The 21,964-nt window shown below is 41.8% G+C and overlaps 1 protein-coding gene and 1 non-coding gene across 21 annotated transcripts in view; both read left to right on the plus strand.

Moving 5' to 3' along the window:
• AAK1 (AP2 associated kinase 1) overlaps nucleotides 1-21,964 on the plus strand; it is a 177,402-nt gene that overhangs the window by 100,351 nt on the left and 55,087 nt on the right. For all 20 annotated transcript variants that reach the window (XM_054244862.2, XM_078349150.1, XM_035272368.3 and 17 more), the window contains exons 6-12: nucleotides 8,649-8,770; nucleotides 10,109-10,190; nucleotides 10,969-11,101; nucleotides 14,015-14,118; nucleotides 16,051-16,130; nucleotides 18,012-18,166; nucleotides 19,763-20,052. In XM_054244862.2, coding sequence (XP_054100837.1) covers nucleotides 8,649-8,770; nucleotides 10,109-10,190; nucleotides 10,969-11,101; nucleotides 14,015-14,118; nucleotides 16,051-16,130; nucleotides 18,012-18,166; nucleotides 19,763-20,052 — 966 coding nt within the window. The remainder of the gene's footprint in view (nucleotides 1-8,648; nucleotides 8,771-10,108; nucleotides 10,191-10,968; nucleotides 11,102-14,014; nucleotides 14,119-16,050; nucleotides 16,131-18,011; nucleotides 18,167-19,762; nucleotides 20,053-21,964) is intronic.
• On the plus strand, nucleotides 18,832-18,960 carry LOC118147603 (small nucleolar RNA SNORA36 family). The gene has a single exon (XR_004734045.1). It is a non-coding gene; the product is annotated as a small nucleolar RNA SNORA36 family (small nucleolar RNA).

The raw sequence follows: 21,964 nt of genomic DNA on the forward strand, positions 1-21,964 counted from the left end.
GTTTATCCATTCATTCACTGATGAACATTTGAGTTGTTTTCACTTTTTGGCTATTATGAATAGTAACGCTGCTATGAACGTTCATGTACCAGTTTTTGTGTGGACATATGTTTTGAATTTTTCTAGGTATATACCTAGGGCTAGATTGCTGGATCATATAGTAACTCTGTGTTTAATTTTTTGAGGAACCTTCAAACTGTTTTCCAAAGTAGCTATGCTGTTTCACACCCATCAGCAATACATGAAGGTTTCAGTTTCTCCGCATCTTTACCAACACTAGTTATTGTCTTTTTTTATTTTAACCATCCTAGTGGATATGAAGTGGTATGTCCTGGCATTTCTGTACTAAGGCAGTTAGCTTACGGGAGAATAAGTATATACCTCTCAGCCTTAGACAGCTTTCTCGAGTGTACCTCTGCCCACAGTCAGCCCTTTTTTTCTGAGTAGAAATAGAGGAATGTGGCTGGGTGCGTTGGCTCACACCTGAAATCCCAACACTTTGGGAGGCTGAGGCAGGTGGATCGCCTGAGGTCAGGAGTTCAAGACCAGCCTGGCTAACGTGGCAAAACCCATCCCTACTAAATACAAAAAATTAGCTGGACGTGATGGCTGGTGCCTGTAATCCCAGCTACTTGGGAGGGTGAGACGAGAACTGCTTGAACCCAGGAGGTGGGGGTTGCAGTGAGCCGAGATTGGCCACTGCACTCTCTAGTCTGGGTGACAGAGCAAGACTCTGTCTCAAAAAAAAAAAAAAAAAAAGGTGGGGTGGGGGCAGGGAATACATATTGTTGAATATTTATTACAAGCTTAGCATAGTATGAGTACCTAGTTCCGTGGGCATGGGACAGAGATAACATTGTTCCTACCCTCAAGATGTTCAAAGTATTGTTAGTAAGATATCAATGAAATATTTAGATTGAAATAGATGAAATATAAAACTCTGTAGAAGAAAATGATGAATAGAAGATAATCAAGGGATTTAATATATGGCTAGATAGTGGGATCAGGCAATGGTGATTGAAATTCTCTAGAAAAGCGGGATTTTGAAGGCCTGATAGGAAATGAGTGGTCACAGAGGGGATGAAGAACATTCTGGACAGAGAGCAGAGCCAGAGGGCTGCCTGCAGAAGGGAACAGCAAGGTGTGTGGGGATGAGAAGGTAGGTCAGGGCCCCAGTATGTGGCCAGTTGCAGACCAGGCTAGAGTGACCACAGCATTGCTTTGAATATGTGTTGACACTATTCCTAGTTGCCTTTATCAATGAGTAAAATTTTTCTTTAAACCCTGTTAGCATGTATTTCAGAACAGGCAGTGGTACCAAATCTTAAAGACCTGACCCCTGCCCTTTCTGCCTGCCTTGGAGAAGAGTGTGAGAAGCATAGAAATAGGAGAGAAATGTTGCTGGAGGGCACTGCTCTTATGATCCATGTGACCTTGTACCTCTGTGTAGCCCGTTCTGCACCCCTTCCATGTTGAATGGGGTTAGAGTTCATCTGTGAACTCTGATTCTGCACCACTGTGTGACTGATACTGACAGAATTACAAGTGCTGTGAGAAGTGAGCATAGGCAGCTTCCTCCATCTTGCCAAATGCAGAGGACATTTTCCAATCCCTGTCTTCTTCTCCCTGTGGCCTCTGGCTCCTTTGGGACTGTCTCTCCCTTGACCTCTGTAACAGTGTCTTCTCCCGGCTCCTTTTTCCCAGGCTCCTTGGCTTTCTTCTCAAATTGCTAGCCTCTCCAAGCCTAGTTTTGTCATCTATAAAGTGGAGCTAACAGCACCTGCTCTGTTAGGGTGGTGATAAGGTTGAATGAGGTAGTGTGTGTCAGTCTCTAGGCACATCCTGGCACAGTAAATGCCTGAAAGGGTTCAGAGGTAAGGACAAGGGGAACAGGCAGAGGGGCATAGAAGATCCTTTTAGAAAGTAGTATTCCCATATTCTCAGAGTCTTCCTTTGTATTAACTTTTTTTTTTTTTTTGAGATGAAGTCTTGCTCTCTTGCCCAGGCTGGAGTGCAGTGGTGCAGTCTCAGTTCACTACAGCCTCCACCTCTCGGGTTCAAACGATTCTCATGCCTCAGCCTCCTGAGTAGCTAGAATTACTAGTGCCTGCCATCTTGCTTGGCTTTCGTATTTTTAGTAGAGATGGGGTTCCACCATGTTGGCCAGACTAGTCTTGAACTCAAGTGAGGCCCTGGCCTCCCAAACTGCTGGAATGATAGGCACGGGCCACCATGCCCAACCCCTTTTATAGTAATTTTTAAACACTTATTGTATTAAATGAAGCCTGAATGATAATCATTTCATACCAGTACATAACAGCTACCCAGCTTATGTAGTTCCAGGATAGCACTGCTGGTGACATTCCCCATGCTACAGTGAGGTGCTAGGTCAGCATCACCCAGTGATGGGGCCTTAGGGACAGAGCTCAGTGTCTTGCCTGGAACGCTGAGTAAGTAGGTCAGTGGGAGGGCTAAGGCAGCGGGCCCCAGTCTCCTCCTTCACTGCACTGAACAGCCCACGAGATGTTTCAGCTGAGGGATAGGAAGCAAACAGGATTGAAAGGCTGAGGCAGCAGCATGAGTGAGAGGTTACTAGGCTCCGTTCCCTAGCCAGCCCTCAGTGCTTTACCCTTTATACCTCAGTCCTCCTGAGTGGGAGGCAGCACAGTGCTGGGCACATAGTAGTTGGCCTTCTGTATCCACGGGTTCCGAATCTGCAGATTCAACCATATGCAGGTGGAGAATACATACAGTTGCCCCCTGTATCTGTGAGTTTTGACACATGGGTGATTTAATGGAGGGAGATGTGAAACTGCAGATAAGGAGAGCTGATTTTATTGGACTCTGTGGTTGTGTTTTCATTAGTATTGAGGATCATCAGGCATGCTGCTCACTGTGATTCAGGAGACTTTCTCCTCTACTTTGGATATAGGGACTCATGGGAAGAGGCCTGGATTGTGATTGTTGCAGAGAAGTTCTGGTCGCTGTTGTTTTTAGTCATTGACTACCCATATCTTACACTCGATGCCACCTAGATGCTTTCATTAGTAGGTTAGATTTTCATGCTCTCTGCTAGTATGTCTGTGGTGGGCAATTACGGTTGCCTGCTGCACCTCCAGCTTGCCAAGGTCTAAGTGAAAAGTCCCCAAGTTCTCCTGTTCACCCTGGCTCTGTCATTTTATCACATAGTCTCAGTCACTCTGAACTCCATGTCGCTGCGGGAACCAGCCACCACAGTCCTAGCAGTAGTCAGAGCCAAAGAGTTCTCTGTTTTCCTGTTTGCCAGAGAAAATGCTAATTACTTCTCTGTGAGCAGGGTGAGGAGGTGGCACTGTGAATAAAAGCAGGATATGGGAAAGAGCGCAGGCCAGGTCTAGTGCCACCCTGCATGTGGGTGTGCTGGTTCATATGCATAACTGAGGAAAGCCCCCTTGCCCTCCCTACTGTCCGTGCGGTCTTTCTTTCCAGTGACAGGAAATAAACTGAAAGTGGTCCCTGTCTTTAAGCAGCTTATGTTCTAAAAATAACCATGGCAGAAGTACTGTTCTGTATTGAATGTCTGTCCTCTAATAATTATTTTAACACTTTAATCATTTTCCCCATGTAAAATTTTTATTTCTCTGAGAAAGATAAAGATCAATATTGCAGATCATGTTGTCATAGATCTAGAAAGGTCGCCTAAGCAAGCCCTCTTCTTTACTAGTGAGGAAACCCCTCACAGAAGGGCTGTGACCTGCAGAGGTTTGAGTGATCAAACCAGAACAGAGACAAGGTTTTAAACTCCCGTTTTATTTTGCTGTATTATACCATGCTATTTGTCCAAGCACTTAGGAAAGGAGAAGAAAGGGTTAAGGTTTAACAAGCAATTTCATGTTGAAAAAGTCATAGATGTCTCCTCTTTTGTCAGAATAGAGATTTTGATCTCATGAAGAATAATAGGATGAAGATTCTTGTCCCATTTTTAGAAACACAGGTTTGAAAACCTGCATTCATCTAATCCTTCAAATTTTGCAGTGGTAGTACATTCTCTGACTGAAATGCCTAAATGCCATACCTGTTTGGAATAATATCGAGATGAAGAGGTCAGTAGGAGGTAGCCTTCTAGACCTTTTTGCTAAAGCTGTAAGGAGAGTTTGAGAGTGGCAACTTCAATAGCGCTCTTTGAGCTGAGAGGCTGGGAAATGAGGTCAGCAGCATCGCACTCTCCAAGAATGGCAAGGGTCGGGATTGTAAGTGGTGGTAACCAATCTTGTGCTTATACCCTAAAGGACTTTGCCAAAAACAAAGTCACTGTGCAAATTATCTGAAGCTTTCAGAAGGTGGTGTACAACGTCTAGTTGGTTTTCTACCTTCTTCATGTCACATGATCTATATACACCCACTTACCCCCTTCCATCCCTATTGACTCTTTCTCTATACCTGGCCCTAGTCATCTCACACCCAGACTGTTGTACCTACCCCTCATTGTCTCCTTCTCTTATTCTCCCTCAATTTGGCCAAGCTAAGTTTCCTAAAATGGCTCTCTTCATGTGCTGCTGACCTGTGAAAAATGAGGAGTGGAGCCTGGGTGCCCTTCCTCAGCCTGCTCTCTATGTGCTTCTCTGGTCCTCTCCCTTCCTCCTTCCTCCTTCCTCCCTCGCCAGTCTCAACTGTCCACGCCCCTTAATTGCAAAAGGCATATCAGCACGGTGGGTGAGGTTGTGGTCCTGGCAGTCCAGTGGCCCCAGCCTGAATCCTGCCCTACCAACCTGTGACCTCAGACAAGTTAGGTAACTTCTCTGGCCTCTTTTTGCTAATCTGTTAAGGGGGGCAATAAGGCTGTGTAAGGATTATATGAAATACTCTAGGTAAAAGTGCATGGAGCGGTGTCTGCCACTTAGTAAGTACTGTTAGCCACTTCTGTGATTATCAGTCTGGTTTCTGTGCTTTGTTCCTGTTATTTGTTTCACTTATTTAAGTCCTTCACGTCCTCCGTGGCTCCATATTATCTTGTCTCCCGTTTCCTGACAGCACTGGCTCATAGTAGTCCTTTCTCATGTTTTCAGCCATCTTTGCAGTACTGGTGCCATGCACAGCACTATTCCAGCCACAGTGGCCTGCCTCTATGCCTCCGACACTGGAGCCACACTCCCATTTCATGGCCTTTGTGATGCTGTTTTCTGCTTGGAATGCTCTTCCCCCAGATGACTGTGGCTGCTCCTTCTTCATCCTGGTCTCTGTTTCCCTCAGAGAGACTTTCCCCCACTGTGCTATTTAAAATAGCATTCCTCTTCACCTTACATACATTAACCTGCTGCATTCTTGTCATATTTATCACTACCAGGCAAGCATAATCATTTTTTTCTTATCCCCAGTTGGACTGTAAGCTCCGTGAGAGGATAGACTTTGTTTTGTTCACAGCCTTATCCCTAGAACCTAGAAACGTTCTTGGCACGTAGTAGGAGTTGAAACGTGTTTCTTTTGTTTTTTAGTTTTTAATTTTTGTGGGTACAAAATGGGTGTATTTATGAGTTACATGAGACATTTTGATACTGGCATGCAATGTTTAATAATCACATCAGGGTGAGTAGAGTATCCACCACCTGAGGCATTTATCCTTTGTGTGAAACGTGTTTCTTTGATGAATATATGGTAGTAACAGCTTTTCTCGATGTACATTCCAGCATTAGATGTGTAGAAACTGATTCAGAAAGGGAGTGCACACATACAATAGGAGAACCATGCTTTTGCATGAACCCTGCCAGGTGCATGAGGCCAAGGAGGAAGATTGTTGCTGAATGACGCTGAATAAGTGATTTCATCAGCAACATTTAGGGGTCCCTGGTGTAGTACAGGACTGGACAAGGTGCTATGGGAGATACATAGGCATAATACAGTGCCCTTTTCTCAGAAGTGTTGTACTCTTACTTGGGAAGGTAAGAATAAATACGTAAGAAGTTAAATACCAACCCACAGTGAAAGAAATATTGCCAAATTCTGAATGATTATCAGTGATTATTACTGACCAAAGGTTGGCAAAATTTATTTGCAAAGGGCCAGATAATAAATATTTTAGGTCTGTCATAACTGCTCAACTCTGTCGTCAGAACTCAAAAGCAGCCATAAACTTTAGGGTAAGTAACAAGTGGGCATTGTTTGACTTGGCCTTAAGGCCTTTGCCAACCTCTCCTATTGACAGGAAGTTCTGTAGATTTTGTGGAGTGGTCATGAAAGGTTTTTCTAAGGAGTTGCATCTTGAGTGGAGAGTGAGTGGTTGACTGAAAGGACAAATTAGATTATATATGGAAGGCTTAGGAGACATGGAACAAATCAGCCTAGCTAGTGCTTAGACACTTGGTTCCTTATTAAATAGATTTCTGTTGTAGGGGCATTTCTGAACATAAAGCACTAAGAAAGTCCTGACTTTAAGCTTGCGCCCAGTGCATTAGCCAAGTATCGTTACCCCTACTATATTTGGAAGTAAGGATGGAGGCCTTGAGTAATTGCTCTGCTTCTAACCTGCTTCCTGTAGCAGAAATATAATTGCCTATCCTTTCTAGAGTGAGGTTGTTTAGGTTCACTTCCCAGCTGTGCCAGCTATTAGCTGTGTGACATTTAGCAAGTGACTTAATCACTCTGAACCTCATTTTCTCCATCTGAGAGAAGGATAATAATCATATTGGGATTATGAGGATGTAGTGGGATAATCTATGTAAAGTGCTGAGTACAGTAGTACTGGCAATAATAAAGCTTAGAAAATGATGGCTGTTATTTTTATAACCTCTAAATTAGGTTGAAAACATTAGGGTTGTTTTGTTGGAATTATTTTAAATTCCTACCAAAGTGTGTATATGCTCAGGAAGCTTGACTGTGCCACTTTGCATAAATAGAATAAACTGATGAACTTTATAAAAAAGGTATAGATGATGGAAATATTTGTCTGCCTTAGCCTTATCTCAAAGGGACAAATCCCTACCTAACCATTCTTAATTCATAATCCTATGCTTAAGAATTGCTAATCATAGAATGTACCTGTGCAGGTTGATGGCTGTAGCTCAAACTGCCTGTGTGGCTGGAAATTCCAAGGTCAAAATTATAGATTAAAGTGATTCCAGGGTCGTAGTGCCCCCAGCTATACCTGCATATCCTCTCTGGAAGAACAATAGACTTTAAACCCAGATCTCACAAGCTTTGTACAGATTAAGTTCCAAGGAATGTAAGTTAGCAAAAACAACAAAACTCTTCACAACACCACTATAAGCGAGGTTTAGTAGAAATAAGAATCAATAAACTGCAGAATCAGTTGGCAGCAGAGACTTCGAATATTGGAATTGGCAGATACAGACTATAAAATATACTTAATGTAATTCTTAGAAGAATTAAAAGAAAGTGTAGAAACAAGTATAGAAATTAGAGGCTATTATAATTGACCAGTTGTTTTTAAAAGAATCAGTAGCAATACAGTAGTATGGCCTGGATATTTGGTGGCTCCTGTCTTGCCCTGACAGACCAGGTTTACACACACATGCTTACATACTCACACAGTGTTTGTTGGTTTATTCCATTCAACAAACATTTTTTATACCAAGCATTGTGTTAAGCACTGGGTAGAGAAGACCAAGAATATGATTACAAGGTGATGCTTATCTTTAAGGAGCTTATAGTCTACTGTTGCCTTTGTTTTCCAAAGGAGGTCAGTCTTTGGAAGGCCGAAGACAAAAGACAATGGAGACTACAGTCTTAATGGCCTAACAGGATTTTTTGGCTGCCATTTTACTGCCCATGCATAGCTAGGTCTGTCCTCCAGCGTACTAGTCAGCTCAGTTCACCTAGACCAAAAATCAGTACACCTTCAGTACATAATGCCCACTATTTTGGAGTTGTCATTTCCTTGGTAGAGTCCTTTGAAACCAGGGATTTCTCTAGGTTTGGGGCTTTATAAGCTCCCTGCTGCCTAGAATTCCTAACTCACTGCCCAAATAATTCATTTATTTAAAAAATTAGGGCAATATGTTAATAGGAAAATGCCCATTTACTCCCAGGCATTTTATCACTTCAATAAGTAACTGAAATATAAACAATATTAATTCTGAATATCCTAACCTAGTGTAGTAAAGACGTTTATATAAGTACTTACAAGGTCCAAGTGAAGTAATTCACATCATGAAAGAATGAAATACTATAAGACACTAGGTAAAGAGCAAACATTTTGTCTGAGTAGGCGCCTGAAAGTTTCACAAAGGACATGGCATTTGAACTGGGGTTTGAAATGACATTTTGATAGTTCGTTAAGGAGGTGGGGATTGTGGAGGGCGTCCTAGCCTGAAAGAAGGGCAAGAGCAAAGGTACAAGTCGGAGGCTTAAAAGTATGAGATGGTTTCTGCAGAGGTGAGAAATGTGGCTGAAATTTATAAAAATGGCACTCTTGCATCCCCCACTGTGGAGTTTCCTCTTTCTGCGCTCTCTGTCCACTTTCCCCTGTTACTGTGCATCTCCTGTGTTCCACTTGGGATGACCCCTGTTGAGATACTTGGAGAGGAATAACTTCCCTGTACATATTAATGAGACTGTCAGAAATAAAATGTTTTATGTATGTAACTGTGAAGCCAAATTTTCATGTGCATTACTAAATGATATCTTGGAATGGGTGATTGGGGAATATTTTTCAGGTTGAAAATATCCTCTTGCATGACCGAGGCCACTATGTCCTGTGTGACTTTGGAAGTGCCACCAACAAATTCCAGAATCCACAAACTGAGGGAGTCAATGCAGTAGAAGATGAGATTAAGAAGTAAGCTTTTTCTCCTTTCTTGGAATTTTGTCCACGATCAGATGAGTAACTTTACTTTCGGCTTATGGATGAGAAAGTCAGGGTGGGAAGAGAATGGGGATAGTCAGTTGTCCTTCAAATCAGAGCGTCATGTTCACGGTTGGGTTGTTTGACTTTAAGTGAAGAATGAGGAGGGGGTTTACAATCATACATCAGAGTAAAAGGAAGGACTCTTAGAGCACTTTATGAGTGGTCCTGTGGTCATTGTACATAGATACTTTGATTTATAATATCACAGAACCTGTAAAAAGCTGAGAGGTTCACACACCATGAAAGTACTAGGATGTTTTTAAGTATGATCATAACAACCATGATATTATCAATCAAACAGATGTGCTTTTTACTGAACCTTAAATTGCTGCTTCCTTCCTGCTCATAAGGCAGTCTAAGTGGAAATAATGGTGAGTAGGTTATTAAAATCTCCACAAATACTGAATCACAGACTTTCACGAGAAAAAGCTTATTTAGATTTGTGACTCCCAATAAGAGCTTGACCCATTTTCCCTCATGTCCACAATGTTGGATTTTTTTTACAGGCCACAGCACTCACTGTTACTAGTAATAAATCAACAGTCTAGCCTGCACACCTACATCCTGATCTTCTCTGTCCTTTCATGCATCACCTCAGACAACCACGCCTGGGGCAGGAAGACCCTGATGGACCTAAGGCCCTGAGGGGTGCCTGGACCCATCCCATCTGGGATCTAGAGACTCAAGCAGCATAAATCACATGCTTGGTAACACCAAGACACTCACTGTGAGGAAGTGCTTATACTACTTTTTTCTTGAGCAAGAGATAAAACGGATATTTCAGCCTGATTCCAGGAGCAAAGAGGAAGGGCTGTTGATTCCATCCACTCCTCATCCCAGCAGAGCCCACTTTCTGCTCTTCTCCAGAGTACCCCAGTCAGTATGACATCTCTGTGCTGACACACATTTAAAGGCCATTTTTAAAACAGCAAATTGACAAAATATAGTACCAGAATAAGAGTTTATAAGAGAAGATTTTGTTATTTGAGGACCCAAGAAAGTTGCTTTTAGAATTTACATAATGCATTAGTGTATGAGTCCCCACATGTTCTTAGACTAGGAGGACTGCTGCCAAAGGACCATGGTGTGATGATATGATTGTACCAAGGACAACCTTGCATTTTATCTGCACTAATATTTCATACTCTTCTGTAGATTGCTCCCAGGGATTCTATTAATGTAAAAAGGAAAAAAAAAGTATTTCTGCTGCTCCTGATTTTTAATTATAGTATTGACATATTTAATAAAAAATGAATCTCTTGATTGTAGATACACAACGCTATCCTATCGAGCACCAGAAATGGTCAACCTGTACAGTGGCAAAATCATCACTACGAAGGCAGACATTTGGGTAGGTGTCAAGTAACCTATCCGTACCTCAGATAGCAGCAGTCTTGATTGTAAATTCCCAAGATTAATGCATGCAGTGCTATGCATGGTGGCTGCTGTACCATATCCTTACCTACTTACCCCTCAAGGTTGTTCTTGTTGTGAGAAGACCAGCCACTGCTTCTTGAAGCATGATAAAATTACTTCCAAGCTCTGTGAAAATTATGTGGGTATTTTTTTCATGCAAATATTGCTAGTTCTTTTTTTTGATAGAGTCTCACACTGTTGCCCAGGCTATAGTGCAGGGGCACGATGTTGACTCACTACAATTTCCGCCGCCTGGGTTCAAGCAATTCTCCTGCCTCAGCCTCCCTAGTAGCTGGGATTACAGGCACGCGCCACCATGCCCAGCTAATTTTTTTGTATTTTTAGTAGAGACGGGGTTTCACCATGTTGGCCAGGATGGTCTTAATCTCCTGACTTTATGATCCGCCTGCCTCGGCCTCCCAAAGTGCTGGGATTACAGGCATGAGCTACCATGCCCAGCACATGTTACTAGTTCTTAAGAGCAAAACAAATACTTATTCTTTACTGGAGCACGACTTGGTAATAATGGTACAAATAATGTAACTCAGCTGCTAAACAGTGGTGTTGGGTTTTAAAACTCACGTTTCTAATACATTGATAGTCTATAGTTTTTATATCTGCTAGTACATGTGGATGATGTGTTTCTCATTAGATCCATTTACAGTCATGATAAATAGACCACTAGTAGCAATCTGCTGTCCTTATTTTTTTAGGCTCTTGGATGTTTGTTGTATAAATTATGCTACTTCACTTTGCCATTTGGGGAGAGTCAGGTGGCAATTTGTGATGGAAACTTCACAATTCCTGATAATTCTCGATATTCTCAAGATATGCACTGCCTAATTAGTAAGTATTTTAAGTTTCTAGTTTCATATTTTTATTTCTATTCACAGAGAATGAATTGGGGGATAAAGGGATACGATTTCAGGAATAATGAATTAAATGCAAAGATAAAGAAATTGGTTAATAATGATTGGGAACTCACAATGTAACAGTGTCTAGTTAGAGCAGTGCGGCTTTTTGCTGGAATTCTTAAGTTCTGCTTCACACCTGAGTCCAGCCACCCAAGCAGAAATCCTAACTGTGCCTTGAGCAGTATAGTGCTTCTATATTCTGTTGCAATCTCTATGAAAGCTCTGGTACCAAAGGAGTCCAGCTGACTCATATCAAGTGATAAGAAATTCATCTTTGCAAAACTGGAAGCAACTCAAATGAAAATGATTGCAGTGCATTGACTGAAGTGAATACATAATTAAGACTATATAACTCCATGGAACCAGGTTTTTCCTCTCATTTAGGTTAATCACTGGATTTTGATAACAAGCACCTAAACTCAATGCTTTCTTAAAAATAGTCTTAAGATTCCCCACTATTTGGTATCATCATAGCAAGCATATGTACTAACATTCATTAACCAGATGGTAGAATAAGTAATTTAAAAAAAAAAAAAAGAAAGAAGAGGAATCTTTGCACAAGCCCCTATACTAAAATGCTAAAGAAGCAAAGATTTTTCTCGTCTTTCCACATTGGTTGAGACTCTTAGCATCTAAGTTTTTAACTGTGATAGATTGATAACAAATCATGAGCATCCCAGTTTGGGTCCTGCATGGGGATACACTGGAAAAAATAGAAGCAGCAAATGTGAGTGGAGCATCTGACATTTGTTGAGGGCTTACTTATGCCTTATTTAATTCTTGAAATCCTTTATATATTAAGTATAATTATTCCCATTATGCAAATGAGGAAGCTGAAGCTGAGAAAATGGAGTTAACTTATCCAGTTAACATAGATACAGCTTTTTTTTTTTTTTTTTTTTGAGACGGAGTTTCGCTTTTGTTACCCAGGCTGGAGTGCAATGGCGCGATCTCGGCTCACCGCAACCTCCGCCTCCTGGGTTCAGGCAATTCTCCTGCCTCAGCCTCCTGAGTAGCTGGGATTACAGGCACACGCCACCATGCCCAGCTAATTTTTTGTATCTTTAGTAGAGACGGGGTTTCACCATTTTGACCAGGAGATACAGCTTTTAAGGTACTGCCCATTCCATTGTGCCAGTTTTGTCAATCAGCCTCTTCCATTTATTGACAAAAAAAGGAAATAGTTAAAGGACTAGATTATGACATTTAATGATTGTTGGATTGTTTTCAGAGATAAAGCATTATATCCATATTAGAATTCCAGGTATGTAAGTGAGATTGGTAGGAAATATGGGAAAATGGCCAACTTTGATGTTAGACTAGTATTATTTTTTGATGATTTTTTAAAACATTTATGTAGTAAATTCGTATTGAGAAAAACAACTCTTTATGAATGTCTATACCATGAACATCTTTCCCAAACTGCTTGCAAACCACTTGGCAACTCCACTGTCACCCTAAACTCACAGATCTAAAATTAAGTTTATCATCATTAGCCCTCCTTCCTTCTCTTTACCCCCAATACCCATTCCCCTGTCCTCTTTTCATTTTCTCTCAGTGGTATCACCATCAAAGCCTAGAAAAATGAAATTTAAGATTTGTTTAGATCCAGCTAGCAGGAGAGAGGAAAGTTTCAATCATTTACTCGGCCACAATTATTCCTTTTTTGGAGTGTACTGTCTTTATTGCATTCTTTATATGTGCATCACTATCACTGTAGTATATACGGACTCTGTCAGCTCATGCCTCTACTGTTGGACTGGTCACCAGCTTTTCTCTTCTGTCTTCGATCCATCCAGCACACCCTCACCAAAAGATTCCTCTTACAAAACACCACCTTTCATGTCCCTGATTGGAAAACTCCGGTGGCTTGCCAATGGTCCCACAGTAGGGCCCAGCTTTTTAGCATGGCATTTAAGATTCTGATTCTGATTGCATTCCACCCACTCAGCCTTCTCTCTACCCTGTCCTTCTGGCTCCTCTGTTTCCGTGCAGCAAGGCATTCTCTTGTCTTTCTTCAAGTTCTTCTTTGCTAAGACTGTTCTCTCAACTGGAATGTCTTTTTCTCTGCTTTCCTGCGACTGAATTCTGTCCTGCTTTCAAGGGACAGGCCAAGTCCTGCCTCTTTTGCAAGGTGGTCACAAGGCTGCAGCCTCACTGATCTTTTTGGAACTCAGTGTCCAGAGCATTCACTTTATTATTTAAGCAATCTGCTGCCTTGCATTGTTGTTTGCATATATACCTGTATGTTTGTATTCTTCTCAAAGATTTTTTTTTTCCTGAGGATTTTTCCAGCCTGAGAGAGGCAGAAGCTTAAAGGACCTGGAAATAGACAAGTAATCTATAAGTCACAGGAAATGTAGATATGCATATGTTACTTTGTTATTTCTTTTTATCTGGAAACCAGCTAATATTTCCAACAAAAGAATAATAAGTAAACTCATTAAGTTTGGGGTTTGGTTATAATTATTAAGAATAATCATTCGTTTAGTGAGATAAGATGAACCAAGGAAGCCCATGGTAAGACCCTGTAACCTCCTCAATAGCAGAGTGTGAAGGTGGTAACTTTCATATTGAGAGCTTGACTCCCTCTGGTGCAAAGCATAGAGTATGAACTTTAAGTATCTTTATTATAATTCACATATTTTATTTTCTTATGGATATTATTTTATATTCAGGAACATTAGAGCTTCTCTAAGAGGGGAGAAAAGAGGCTAATTATACTGTCTGACTTTTATGAAAAATAAAAACTTAAAACATTGGGAGTGGAGAGAGGAATGATGTTTCCTAGCTATGCAATAACTGTTGGAATATTATTAAATAAGTTCACCTATGTTTGCCTTAGGGTATATGTTGGAACCAGACCCTGACAAAAGGCCGGATATTTACCAGGTGTCCTACTTCTCATTTAAGCTACTCAAGAAAGAGTGCCCAATTCCAAATGTACAGGTACGTGGATGGTGCTATTTAAAGGGAGTAAACATTATCAAATTGCTGTTTTGAGTTCCTGGGGTGCTAATCAGCTGTTTAAATGAATATAGATGTCCCTTGCTTTATCTACTAGAGGGCATTCAAGCAAAGCTAACTGTGAAGCAATTGCCATAAAGGGAATCCAATTTTCCTATGGAATTTAGTTACAAAACTGAAGCAATTGTGCTAAACAAAAAAATGCCCTAGGGATTGAGATGAACACTTTGGATGAAGATTGACCAACTTCATGTCTATCAATTCTTCAAGTTCTCTTGAGAGCCACATGCCTGGTGTAGTCACCTGAAGGTGATTTGGCAGGCTACTTTCCAGAGGCGTGGCCTTGGACATGCCCCCATGCATGTTAAGATCTACACCCTTTGTTCCTGTTCTCCTTCCTTGCAGCAGAGCTTTCTTGATTCTGCTTCCGCTGTTAGCCATTTATAACTCACACTCCTCTCTCTCTGTCCTTCCAACACATCAAACAAATGTTTTCTACATTTAGTAATCCTAAATTGCACTCACAATTTTCAGAGTAAAATGCTTGCAAATGTCTTTTTTACAATCCTTGCATATTTTTCATGTCATATTATGATCTATTTTTCTTAAATATTTTATTAATGGATGCTATAATAAATAGATTCTGACCTGATATTTTCTTGCTAGTTTCTCCAGAAATGGGCTTTTGATTTCACTGTTGGGGCTTAAGGGTGCTGCTCCTCTTTCACTTTCACATTTGGAATCAGATGTGGGGTTCATCCAGGTGGAGTTCAGAATATTGGCTTTGTTACTAATAAGCTTGAGTCAGAAGATGTAGCTTGACCAATTAGGCTCCCTAGCATTAGACCACATGACTAAGATGTAAACACCTGATTCCTTCTATAAAGGAAGGAGGGCAATAGCAAATCGGACCAGCTCACTTTTTCCACAGTTTTATCAGTCACAGAAGTCAACTCTTCTCCTTTCGGAGAGGAATGCTTGAAGAAGAGGAAGTGCTAGAAATTTTCTTGTAGAGATTCCCCCCACCTGGAAACATGAAGGAAGTGAGAAGACCCTCCTAAAAGTCCAGTTTTATAACTAGTATTCTGTGTGTTGGGTTTCCCAGATTAAAACGAGGGATACTATGCGGTAACCTGCCATGACTGTGTCTTCTTTTGTAGTCCCACTTTACCATTCATAAAGTTAGATAATGTGAAATCTAAGTGAAAGCATTCAGATTGGTAACTAGCTTTTTAAAAGTACACCTCACAAGTCTCATGTCATTTGGTACTCACTCAGTAGTGGTAAGCACTTGTTTTAGGGTTAGGGACAGCTAGCTAGCGCTCCCTCACGAGGCATTATTAGCTGGATAGTGTGGATTTCAAGCCAGAGGAATTCTCCTTGGCTTGTGGATTGTGTAGTGCCTTACATGTTGGGAAGGGGTACTGGCTCAGCAGCCATACACAGGGGTGGCTGTGGTTTTCTCTGAGCAGACTCAGTGCACCCTGATTTGACACATTGGTAACCTGGAACGAAGATCTGTCTGGGATCCAGAATAATACCAGCTACAGACATTTCCTTCCCATTCCTTTCATAGCATCACTTCCAAGCTGTGCTATAGGAGGAGAAGGGTACTGAGAAGATCAAGCCGCAGTGACTCAGCATGGTGCACAAGATGGAGAATGGGGAGCATATGCTGCGTACAAGCTACTCTCTCCTCTTCTCAGATACTTTACTTCCCTGACTGTGGCTGAGTCTGCTATGCATTTGGTTAACTTTCCTTCCCTCTACCAGACAGAGCTCAGGGCCTGGAAACTGCTCCAAAAGATCCCAAAATGTGTTTCCATCAGCTCTCAGTCCCAATCAGACTGCTTATTCTTTAGCGAAAGAAATCTGTGATATCCTTTTTTTTTCCCCTTTTTTGCAATTCTATAGAACTCTCCCATTCCTGCAAAGCTTCCTGAACCAGTGAAAGCCAGTGAGGCAGCTGCAAAAAAGACCCAGCCAAAGGCCAGGTAAGACATGCCTTCATGAGCACATGTCCTCCTTGGAGCCATAGCTGCAGGGAATGATGCCTGCGTTTCTTGATCCTTACGTATGCTCTCATGACCAGGGGCTGCACAGATCAGGAAAGCAAGCTCTGTTTTGCCTGGGCAGAAACTGTTCTTTGGGAATGCAAAGAGGAATATCATGAAATATCGTGATCTAAATTTGAAAGAGAAATCAAGAACTCTAAAGCTGTTTTCTTTGCATGGCAGTAGGCTCAGGGAAATGCAAAGATGAGACAACAGCAGATTTTAATGTTGCTAGTACGGCGGGGCTTGGTGGCTTACATCTGTAATCCCATCACTTTGGGAAGCCAAGGAGGGTAGAACCTGAGGTCACAAGTTCAAGACTGGCCTAATCAACATGACAAAACCCCATCTCTACTAAAACTATAAAAATTAGCCAGGTATGGTGGCACATGCCTGTATTCCCAGCTACTTGGGAGGCTGAGGCAGGAGAATCACTTGAACCTAGGAGGTGGAGGTTGCAGTAAGCTGACATGGCACCACTTCACTCCAGCCTAGACGACAGAGCCAAACTCCATCTCAAAAAAAAAAAAAAAGGAAGGTTGCTAGTACAAGAGTATCCAAAACATTAGCCAGGCATGGTGGCACCTGCCTCTGGTCCCATCTGCTCTGGAGGCTGAGGCAAGAGAATTGCTTGAGGTCAGGAATTTGGGATCCGACTGGGCAATACAGTGAGACCCTATCTCTTTGACAAAAAGCAAAAGGTATCCTAAACATGTGTCCTGGCTTTGGTTAGCCATATTCACCACCCTAATACTCAGCCTCCCTTTCCTTTTTACTTTCTGTGGCTCCAACCACATTAGGAAAGTGTAGGTCAAAGCATCAGGTCCATGAACAGCAGAAGACTCTCTGGGTCTTAGTTAATCCCTAGGGACTTCCAAAAAGCAGATGCCAAAAGAGGATTAAACAAACAAAGATGTTATTTGGGGAAATGCTCAAGTGAGAGAAAACAGGGAGGGAGCCAGGAAAGGCTGGGAAGGCTGTCTGTCGGAAGGCAATGCTTCTAGCAGCAGGATAAAGGAATAGTCAAAGAAGAAAGACGGAGGACATGCACCAGTTATTTCTTATGGTTTCTGGAAACTGCAACATAATAATCTTCTTACATCTCATGTAATGCCAGGACTTAGAAACAGGATCATAGCAATTTGCAAAAGAGACTGGGCAATGTGATTTTTACTCTGGGTGACCCTCTACCCAACTAAAACTTTTGTTACTGTGGAAAAAAAGTAGTATGTATTTTGGAGGAAATGGAGTTTCTGTCACATTTCCATTTTTAAATCCTTTAACTTGAATTATTTACTTTTTCCTTCTAGTGTCATGTTGGATTCATTCATTTGCATGCTTTTCATTGTAGAGAGACCACTTTGACAGCTAGTTGCTGCCCAGTTTGAATTCTGTCTGCATCTGAAAACCACGTGCCTCAAACCCGTCTTTGCATCATCACCCAAAGTGTATTTTGGGAAATCCTAGGAGGTGCTGGGTAAAAGGGCCACAAGATGAAATAAGCTTGAGAAACACTGCATTCTATATAGCATTCTCTTGGAGATTCTCCATGCCTTGCATATTCACACATGAAAAGCTCTGCTAGAAGGAGAGCCACTCAGTATATTTTGATCAGTGTTTGACAAATTTATTTGCCCACCAAGCCTGTTTTCAGAAGGTCTGGTAACATAATGACATCCTGTGGGAGATCTTTTGGGAAGCGTCAGTTAAGCAGATCTGGAAGGTTTGGGTTGATGTGGAAATGGAAGCATCGTGTCCTCTGCTCATATCCTTCCATTTTTCCCATACTTTAGTATGAACCTTTCTCTTTTCCCTTTCTAGACTGACAGATCCCATTCCCACCACAGAGACTTCAATTGCACCCCGCCAGAGGCCTAAAGCTGGGCAGACTCAGCCGAACCCAGGAATCCTTCCCATCCAGCCGGCCCTGACACCCCGGAAGAGGGCCACTGTTCAGCCCCCACCTCAAGCTGCAGGTTAGTATCTAGATTGCTTTGAAGCTCAGTACACCTTTTTGTTATTCAGGACAACAGGGAAATCTTGGAAAGCCTGGTTTGCTTTAGGATTGGAATCTAGAGGCACATAGAGTGTTCCTTGAGGAACAGGAAGAAGCTGCCATTGAAATTGTACGGCAATGGCCAGGCATGGTGGCTCACGCCTGTAATCCCAGCATTTTGGGAGGCTGAGGCAGGTGAATCACCTGAGGTCAGGTGTTAATTTCAAGACCAGCTTGGCCAACATGATGATAATCCATCTCTACTAAAAAAATAATAATAATAATACAAAAAATTAGCCAGGCATGGTGACGTGCACCTATAATCTCAGCTATTGGGGAGGCTGAGCCAGGAGAATTGCTTGAACCTGGGAGGCAGAGGTTACAGTGAGCCGAGACCATGTCTTTGCACTCGAGCCTGGGTGATAAGAGAGAAACCCCATTTAAAAAAAAAAAGAAAGAAAGAAATTGTATGGCATAAGACTGACAAAAGGGGGAACCTCCTTTAATTCTGGGATGGATCTCCAAGACCACTAAAGCCCCTTGTCTCTATCTTTTTCTAGACCTGGCCCTGATTTTTGGGTTTTAGAACCTTATCCTACCACTTTATTTCATATATTTCCCTTTGCCTGTAAAGAAACAAGACTCTTCCAAAGTGTTTTCAGTCCAGAGTATCTTCCCTGTTCTGTTAATTAAACTTTGGGACATTGAAATGGGCCAAGGGAGATGATTGGGTAGAAAGCATGATTCTATTCATTTGCCTCCTAGCCTACAAAAATGCCTGCTTGGGTCTAATAAATCAACAATTAAAGATGCCTAGAAGAGACAGAACTGAAGAGGCTGACGGGCTTGGACTAGCAAACAGGTTACATTCAATTTTAGGAAGTTTGGAGTCTGATTAGCTGAGATACAAAGAAACTGATTTATTTTCATACATGCCCCCCCAAAAAAATAAAAACAAGACTCATCTCTTTTGACATTCGCAGAGGAATATTGTTTCCTTAATGCTTTGCCCTTGAAGTATCTACCACACCTTCATGTTTTGGTATTCTGTTTCTAATGGGATGAATGAGTTTTGTTTCATAAGAAGGATTGATCCAAAATATCAAGTAACTGAAACCTCCCAGGAAGCTGCTTTTGCTGAATGTGGTGGCCATCTACTTATAGTCAAGCATCCAGACTGGGATAAGCTACATGTAAATCACCAGGGAATGATTTTGTCATGCTGCATGCCAAGAGGGGCAAAACTTAGGTATGTGTACCAAAGGCCAGTTGACTATGTGGACACTTAGGGTGCCAACTTAAGTTGTAATTGACCAAATGGGGTGATTAATAAAGGAATACTTTCTTAAGGAGGCAATATTGAACCTTGTTTTAAAAAATTTGAAATACATAATATAGCAAGAAGATAGAAAGACAGTCCACGTGGGACAGAGCATGTGGAAAGACAGTGAGGAGCACACGTATCTTGGGATAATCTGCCCATTTGTCACCCCCTATTAACTGTTTTGGCAACACAGAAAGCCCCTTTTGTCTGGAAGAGTTTGGAGCCCTTACGTGGAGTTTATTCTCTTTGCAGGATCCAGCAATCAGCCTGGCCTTTTAGCCAGTGTTCCCCAACCAAAACCCCAAGCCCCACCCAGCCAGCCTCTGCCACAATCTCAGGCCAAGCAGCCACAGGCTCCTCCCACTCCACAGCAGACGCCTTCCACTCAGGCCCAGAGTCTGCCCACTCAGGCCCAGGCCACACCCCAGCACCAGCAGCAACTCTTCCTCAAGCAGCAACAGCAGCAGCAACAGCCACCGCCACCACAGCAGCAGCCGGCGGGCACATTTTACCAGCAGCAGCAGCAGGCCCAGACTCAGCAGGTAAGGTGGTCAGAGTGTGGCCCTTGCTTGCATATCTGAGTCATGACTATGACAAGGCCCACTGGGTAAAGGCATCTTCCCAGAGAGCCATGAAACATTACTTCACCATTTCTCATAGATGTAGATACTAAAGCATTGAGAAGCGGATCCATCATACACCCCTTCATCCTTTTTCTCAGGCCATGAGGAATCTGTCACCTGATTGAGGAACATCAGTACAAGAGCTATTTTTTAAAGACTGCTTTTTTTTTCTAATATAACTGTAGCACCATTATCATAATAGAGGAAAAAGTAACAATAGTTTCTTATTATCAAATATGCATGAGTGTTTGTTTCTGATGTCTCATAATTAAGTTAGCTTGGTTGAATCAGTATCCAATAAGAACAGATTGTATTAAGTTGGTCTATATTGTTTTCCATTATCTTTTCGTATATTTTTTCACATTTTTTACTATGAACGTATTCATTTTATAATGTTTAGTATATCTTTTTTTTTTTTTTGGAGATAGGGTCTTGCTCTGTTTCCCAGGCTGAAGTGAAGTGGTGTGGTTATAGCTCACTGCAACCTCCAATTCCTGGGCTCAAGTGATCATCCCAGCTGAGTCCGTCAAGTAGCTAGGACTATAAGCATGTGCCACTATGCCTGGCTAATTTTTATTGGTAGAGATAGGGGGTCTCATTATTTTGCCCAGGCTAGTCTCAAACTCCTGGCCTCAAGCCATCCTCCCACCTCAGCCTCCCAGAACACTGGAATTACACACATTAGCCAATGCGGTTGGCTGATATATCTTTTAAGTCCCTTTTTATCCATAGGTTCCCTCTCCCCTTTTTTTTTTCGTTTTTGTCATTTAATTTTTCAGAGAAACTGGATTATTTGTCTCATGGAATTTTTTGCATTCTGGGTTTAGCTGATTGCATGCTGTGGTGTCATTTGAGGTGTTTGACCATCTTCCATGTACACTGGTAATTTCTTGAGGCTTACTCAGTATTCGATTCAATCTGACAGCTGTTCTTTGTTCTTCCTGTTGCATGGTGTCAGAAGGTCTATAATGCCTCGTCCGCCTCTATTTCATTAATATTAAGATCAGGGAGCATGTATTTTCAGATCTCCCTGAAGACCGTGTTTTCCAAAAACATTTAAAAAAGGAAAAAGAAAAAGATCAATCAGTGTGTTGAGCTATTGTCTGTCTGATCCGTTTGTTTAACATTCCCCATTAGCTTAGCAGCCATAGCTGATAATTTCCCAGGTTCCTTAATTCATCAAGAATGGTACAATGATATTCTAACCCTCTTCATTTGGGGGCTGGAAGTTTTCCATGAAGAAATTTTTTCATCAACTCTTTAGTTACCCTGAGGTATTGTTTATACAGAAAAGGCAGGAGAAACTCTTGATCCTTTCCTTTTGTTTACTAGTTTTCAGAGTAATAAATTTGTTCCATCTTAGCATCCAAAGGTGAACAGTGAGGTTTTTGTTTTGTTGAGTTTAGTATCTTTAGGAATTCTTAGATTTTAACATATTTGATATATTTGAATACATTGCTCTTTTTGTATGCCAACCTCATTGGCTAATGTGTGTAATTCCAGTGTTCTGGGAGGCTGAGGTGGGAGGATGGCTTGAAGCCAGGAGTTTGAGACTAGCCTGGGCAAAATAATGAGACCCCCTATCTCTACCAATAAAAATTAGCCAGGCATAGTGGCACATGCTTATAGTCCTAGCTACTTGACAGACTCAACTGGGATGGGGCCTTGCTGTGTTCCCCAGGCTGGAGTGCAGTGACTATTCACAGGCAGGATCCCACTACTGATCAGCACAGGAGTTTTGACCTGCTCTATTCCCAGTCTGGGCTGGTTCAACCCTCCTTAGGCAAGCTGGTGGTCCCCTGCTCCTGGGAATTCCCTATACTGATGCTGA

This window comes from Callithrix jacchus, chromosome 14, assembly GCF_049354715.1.
Source record: "Callithrix jacchus isolate 240 chromosome 14, calJac240_pri, whole genome shotgun sequence".
Lineage (NCBI taxonomy): Eukaryota > Metazoa > Chordata > Mammalia > Primates > Cebidae > Callithrix > Callithrix jacchus.